Here is a 6,847-nt window from a genome sequence, read left to right on the forward strand (position 1 = left end):
TGATCATACGAACACATACAATGAAAACATCTTGTAGGAAAATATATTTGTTTACATGAAAACCATCAGAGGATTGATAGCAGGGGCTACACCCCGCTGTTCCGAAAATAGACTCCCATTCATCGTAATGGCGTGGTTTCCCATTTTTTCAAAAGACCCCGCTATTCCAAAAAAGCTATTGTGGTACCCCTGACCCTAACCCCTGACCCTAACCCCTGACCCTAACCATATTGGGAAGTAATTGGAAGTTGAAAGTCGGATTCGGAACAGCGGTGTGTCGGGATGGAGGTGTTTCGTAACGTCAGGGTGTTCCCCCCCCTGGGTGAGGCAGACCAGCCGGGGACGCCACAGTGCAGCACCTGGTCCCTCCCTGACAGAACCAGTCATCCACCTCTGGGTCAACAGGACAGGCGCCCCCGCCCTGCCCACACTGTGGGGAATCTGTGGAGACCCCTGACCCGTACGAGGGCCTTGTTTATTGTGAGGAGACGACAGAGGAGGGAGAGACGCTTAAAGACCGGCTCAGCGTGTTTGTGTTGATTGATTTATGACCTGCCATCGCCCCAGCCTTCTCCCTTTGTTCTGAGCCGCAGTCTTACTGTCCATCGTTACCTGTTAAGTTTACCTGTAAACTCGCTAAGAGCACTCTGAACAATAAACAGCAGTGGATTCACTGACCTGTGTGTAAGATATACAGCGCTCACATGTCAGCAGTGTGCATGTAATCACTCATTCTGTGATTCAAACCTCTGATAAAAAAACAATTATACTCTTCTTTTCCAATATTGATCCAGTTTTCATACTACATGATACAAAATGACAGCTGGAGTGTCAGATTTGTCCTGGGAGAGGAAACAATTAAAAACAAAGCTCCAATGAAGTTTAAAGTATAATTAAATAAATAATTAATTAATCTTCACTTTGGTTTAAATCAGTTTTTTCTTTCAAGGAAATATTTTCCTGTATAATAGTTACCAAATCAAACTGTTTATTTCAAATAAACTCATAAAAATGATTCTGATTCTCAGACGTATAAAATAAAGCCTCGTCGGGACTCAGGTTTAACGTTGGCAGCAACAGAAAGAAGATTTCTCAGTGTATATAATGTTGATTTATTAGCGTTCATATTTTGCACAACTGGGACACAGATTAACAAACTTTCTATGAACACAATCAGTTGCATCTGGTGATAATATTCAGGTTATAAGACATCTTAACATGATCAATAAGAGAGTTTCATTCATCAATACTCCAAAGATTACAGCAAAGCAAGTTTCATACAGAGATATGATGCTCCTGAAACACAGTCCAGAAGAAAACAGACCAGCCCAACAGGAGAGTACGAGCTGATCAACAGCTACTTGAATTAATCAGATTATTAACTGAGCTCAGATTATGATGTTTGAGCAAATATACTAGTGGATGCTATGTTACGTGTCGCCCTCTCACTCAACTCAACTACTCAATTTACATGAATACCTCTTCATGTCTCAGACTGGTGAGAGCTACTAAAATGTATAATTTGGGATGTTTTACAATAATTAACACATCTTGGAAATGACTCTCAGAGAAGCCTGGTTAGTTTATTAATTGCAACTATGCTGTTATTGAGCATTAAATTTCCCATGCAGGTTACTTTACCTGTGACTATAACTTATTCAATATAATCATCATCAGCATGAAAAACACCTTCAGACAAGGATTTAGCAATAAGAAACAGTTTTAATGTCTAAACCTCGTGTCTCATATCTTTTCCCTTTGATTTGATTCACCTCATAACAAGAAATACACACACACATTAGAAACCTTCACAATAGTAACGCCCCGGGTTTGTGTAGTGTTTCAGTTGGTACCAGTGATGGAGGCATGCTGGAGCTCATGTAGAAAGGTCAGGATACTCACACCAGAACCTCGGGAAAGAGATCCAGCAATTTCCTCCAAAACCTTTTCCCAGAGGCGACCAGAGACCCGTCCCGAGGCTCGGCCCCGTCCCGAGGCTCGGTTCTTTAGGAATCATTCGCCACATTAACCATACAAATATTAACAGCAGCAATACATTTATGGACCCACATCAGAACACTTCACCAACGGAAATAAATGTAATGAACCCGTATAAACAAATTATCAGACGCTACATATGTTCAACAGTTTGTGTGATTTCTTTTGTGTCAGTAACTCTGGAGACGTTCAGCCACACCTGGTGAACTCAGGCTGCCGACGTCAGAAAGTCAAAGTGAAATTACACAACTTTACTTAATATTTAGATAAAAACTTGGTGAACAAAATCTGCTGTCATTATTCACGTTGAATAAAGTCAAACTTTACTTTCTATCGCGCTCTGATCAGTTTCTCACTTGTATTTTAAGTTTTCCAAATGTGGTATCAGATTGATCACATTGATTAGTGCCAAACTTTATTTCCTGCAGTGATCAGTGGCTCACTTCCATTATGTTTATTTCAAGAATCATCTTTTCCTCAATTTCCACATTTCTTTCCAAAATGTTATCAAACTTTCTATGTACAGATTTCGTTAGGTGATGCAACGCCTACATTTCTGTCTGAACCAGTGCTGTTAAAATCACTGTGGCTCTGGCAGCTTTTCCAGAAACTTCTCTACTTCTCTGCTCATCTGGTGCCTCCTTCTGTCTTTAATCTTCTCCAGAAGTGTGAGGCTTTTCTGACGAAATTTGCACTGTATCGGTATCTCTGCTGCCTTCATGTGATATTTTACTGACCTGCAGCTATCACCCAGTGCAAAGTACAGATATTTTGCATATCTGTTGTAAACCATCTGTTTGTCTGCAGGATCCAGATCACTCTCTAGCAGGTCCTGGTAAATCTGTTCAGCTTTAGCATGGCCGTGATTTGACTTTGCGTATAAGTTTGCAAGTTTTTTTTTCCCCAAAAGAGAAGACTCAGGGTAAAGAGAAATCAGCTCCTCATGGACGCTGATCGCTCTGTCTATCATGCTTTGGTCTGGGTGATGGTCCGTTCCAGAATAAATCGTCTCTCTGTAGCAGAATGCAACACATCTCTTCAGAAAACGCACATCTGGATGTTGTCTCAGAGCCTCCTCTGCCAAATCAATGGCCTCATCAACAGATACATACTCTCTGTAAAACCATAGCAAAGGTTTCAAACCGCTGTAGCTGCTGACTGGATTCCTCAGAATCTTTCTGGCTAACTCTCGTGCTTCATCTGCAACTCTTTCTTTCTCCATCGTTTCAGCATTATGCTGAAGGTAGTAAACAGCGAGGTACAAGTTCTGTGGATCTTGTTCCTTTGCGTTTCTAATCTCCTCCAACATCTCAGCATCCAGTCCTGCGTTGGCTTCCCCAGCAGCTTTCAATAAGACATGGCTGGATTTCCACTCCACCATGTCCGGCTGCATCCTGATGGCTCTCTGGAAGTAATCTGCAGCCAGCAGCTTCTTGTCTGCACTGAACTTCATCAGGGTCCAGGCTTTCTCAGCGTAGATCTCTGGATGGAGCTCGTCCTGGGATGGAGATGGGTATTTATTCATCAGGGCGTCGACCTTTGACAGGTAAGCCTGACTCTCTGCTTGTTCTCCCAGGTGGTGGTGCAGCCAAGCCTGGTTCCCGTAGTTCACCACTAACCAGGGACCCTCATCTGCTCTTCTGGTCTGGCAGAAGGCCTCTGCAGCCTTGTTGAACAAACTCTGGGCGTCTTCGGTGAACCCCAGCTTGTATTGAACGTACCCCCGCAGGTTGTATATGTGACCCAGCCAGCGGTTTCCCTCCTCCGTGCCGATGTCTTCCAGCTGGTACCTGAGACGGAAGAGTTTGGACCTGCTGAGGTCCAGATCCCAGGTGAAGTGGCACTGTAGGGCCTCCAGTTTGGACTCCAGTGATGTTTGACTGATGGAGAATAAAAATACAGATCAGTCGGCTTATACAACACACTCTGAAGTGGGCTATGGATAAGACATTTATCTCAGGACATGGACAACTGAACATGTGTCTCAGATTTGAGGTTGATATCTCAATGTGTTCATAAGTTACTGTTTGAAAAACCTACTTTGATTAGAAAGTTATTGCCGTTCACATATTGTGACTTTTGGACCGTTATTAACGTTGTCTAATGGTCGCGGTAGGTTTAGGAAAAGATCATAGGCTACTTTGAAGAATATAATTTTGTTCAGTCTCGGAAATTATGTAACAACATCACGTGACACAACGTCACATAACATAATGTAACGTGACATTATGTGATGTCACGTACAAAATGTAACATTCAAAACAACACAAATAAACACGGTACAAAACTTCACCAAACTTAATGTAACACCATGTAGCATGTTACTGTAGCATGTGTTGTGATTTTGATGCACACTCACATGGACGACCAATGAAAAATATTATTACAGTAACATATTAATATCTCTAACGGTGGCAGATCCGTCAACAAGAAACATAACAGCAAACAAGAGACACTTTATATGTGAAAACGGGAATGATGACTGTATAATGATATAAAATTCGGTATAAACAACAAAAAAGCAGATTATTGTTAATATTATTATTTGTGAGAGTCACGTTAACTAATTACACAATGAGAACAGAACCAACAGGACCTCAGCACAGAACAGTCAGAGGAAATAAGGAAATGAAAACATCATCATTGATTTATTGGATCCAGAATGTTAATATTTTTGTCTCTGGGACTCGGTGATAAAACATTAAATACGTCATAATGATTCTGACTATTTACTCCTACTGTGATATGAAACTCACCTCATCGTTCAGCTGTTTCCTCGACACAGCAGCTCTCTGATCAAACTCTCGATGCTGCTTCTGCTTCACAGTTTCAGTGACTTCAGCTTCTGCTTGGCTGTTAATGATGTGAAGCCGTCGAGCTGCAGCTTTAAATGCTCCAGAGTGGAGCTTTCGTTTCCTACCAATGGAAACCTCCAGCCACATCTCTGCCACACCACCAGCCACTCCTAACGTTCATCAGGTTTCGCTCAGCTCACCATACCACATACCAGCTCTCTGTGTCATTCCAGATCCAGACACTCCTTCCTGCATTAGCATTTTCTAAAAGTCATCATCCTGCCTGATGTTGAGGCCTTCAGCCCTTCAGTTATCTGCCTGCATCCTGGGTGCACCTTGTATCTTTGGACCTTGAGTTCCCAGCATGCCACCTGTTTTTACTGTACCTGAGTGACACTAAAAATAAGCTGCATAAAGGATATAATGTTCTTATATAAACTTAAAATACAGTGCTAAAAACATAATTCAACACAACAGGAGTACAGTCAACACTATCGAGAACAAAATGGATTTAATCAATCGTGTAGTTTGAATTTTATTAATGACAGTTGAACATGTGGATGCTGTTTAAAGGACCATTGCAGTGTTGTTGAATGATTCAGCTGCTTCATACAACTGTTGAGGTCTTCAGCACAAATGTGCCTTTGTCTCCCGTTGACTTTGCTTTAGTCTGACAACTTGCTAGCTTGTTGATTGGACATAACACGTTTTGAGTAAGTTATTGCTGCCTTAATTGACATGTTTTCTTTTCACCTTTTCTTTTTTCTGTGTTAATTTAAATTCTGCATAAAATGATCCTCCATATTTATGTGGTCGTCTTTGGAGATGCACTGGAAGCAGACTTGCACAGCATCACTTCTCCTACGTCTCACTGGATGCTTTTATTAATGTGTACATATGTAATCAAATTAATGAGCCTGTGCAGATTTCTTTGTTGTTATTTTTGCACTGCACTACACTGCACTATGGCTCTTGCATCTGCTCAGCTTTTGCCTGGCTGTGATTTGACTTTGCGTGCATGTTTGCGAGGTCTATTCTCAACCCAAGAGAAGAATGAGGGTAAAGAGAAATCAACTCCGTATGGAGACTGATTGCTCTGTCTATTGTGCTTTGTTTTGGTCAACAGCCCCTGGAAGTAATGATCCATTTGTAGCAGAGTGCAACACAGCTCTTCAGAAAACATCTGACTGGATTCCTCAGAATATTTCTGGCTAACTCTTGTGCTTCTTCTGCAACTTTGTCATCTTTCTGATGACATCTTTCTTTTTCTTTGCACATTCCTCAAGGTAGAGAGCAGCGAGGTACAAGTTCTCTGGATCTTGTTCCTTTGCGATTCTCATTTTCTCCAACATGTCAGCATCCAGTCCTGTGTTGAATGTTGTTAAGACACGATACAACACTAAGACATGGCTGGTGAACCACTCCACCATGTCCGGCTGCATCCTGATGGCTCTCTGGAAGTAATCTGCAGCCAGCAGCTTCTTGTCCTCACTGAACTTCATCAGGGTCCAGGCTTTCTCAGCGTAGATCTCTGGATGGAGCTCGTCCTGGGATGGAGATGGGTATTTATTCATCAGGGCGTCGACCTTTGACAGGTAAGCCTGACTCTCTGCTTGTTCTTCCAGGTGGTGGTGCAGCCAAGCCTGGTTCCCGTAGTTCACCACTAACCAGGGACCCTCATCTGCTCTTCTGGTCTGGCAGAAGGCCTCTGCAGCCTTGTTGAACAAACTCTGGGCGTCTTCGGTGAACCCCAGCTTGTATTGAACGTACCCCCGCAGGTTGTAAATGTGACCCAGCCAGCTGTTTCCCTCCTCGGTGCTGATGTCCACCGAAAACATTAAATACGTCTGTAACCTTCCCTGTGCTACCCTGGGTTATTTCAGAGACCACACGCACACAGAACTTTGATATAAGCCGTTTATTGCCCTCAGCACAACTAACACACTGCCAGGGGAACCGAACGGGGCTTGTGCGTCTTGGCCACCAACTCGTCCTGCAGATTGCTTTCTGCTCTCCTGTGCATCTCCCCTGCATCTCCCATCTGAGGTCCAGCA

At 42.7% G+C, this 6,847-nt stretch overlaps 2 protein-coding genes across 2 annotated transcripts; both read right to left on the minus strand.

The window, feature by feature from the left end:
- Positions 1 to 1,094: 1,094 nt before the first annotated feature.
- LOC311258022 (interferon-induced protein with tetratricopeptide repeats 1B-like) lies at positions 1,095 to 4,876 on the minus strand. Its single transcript, XM_084354057.1, has 2 exons — positions 4,755 to 4,876; positions 1,095 to 3,878 (listed from the first exon to the last, which is right to left on the minus strand). Exons 1-2 carry the CDS (start codon positions 4,757 to 4,759, stop codon positions 2,579 to 2,581), a joined length of 1,305 nt encoding a protein of 434 aa, XP_084210183.1. The 5' UTR covers positions 4,760 to 4,876; the 3' UTR covers positions 1,095 to 2,578.
- Positions 4,877 to 6,004: 1,128 nt separating this feature from the next.
- LOC311258052 (interferon-induced protein with tetratricopeptide repeats 5-like) lies at positions 6,005 to 6,631 on the minus strand (the record flags this gene model as incomplete). The annotated part of the gene is made up of 1 exon (XM_084354101.1): positions 6,005 to 6,631. One exon carries the CDS (start codon positions 6,629 to 6,631, stop codon positions 6,005 to 6,007), a length of 627 nt encoding a protein of 208 aa, XP_084210227.1.
- Between the last annotated feature and the right edge of the window lie 216 nt (positions 6,632 to 6,847).

This window comes from Pagrus pagrus (assembly GCF_965226575.1).
Source record: "Pagrus pagrus genome assembly, chromosome: 6".
NCBI classification, from domain to species: Eukaryota; Metazoa; Chordata; class Actinopteri; order Spariformes; family Sparidae; genus Pagrus; species Pagrus pagrus.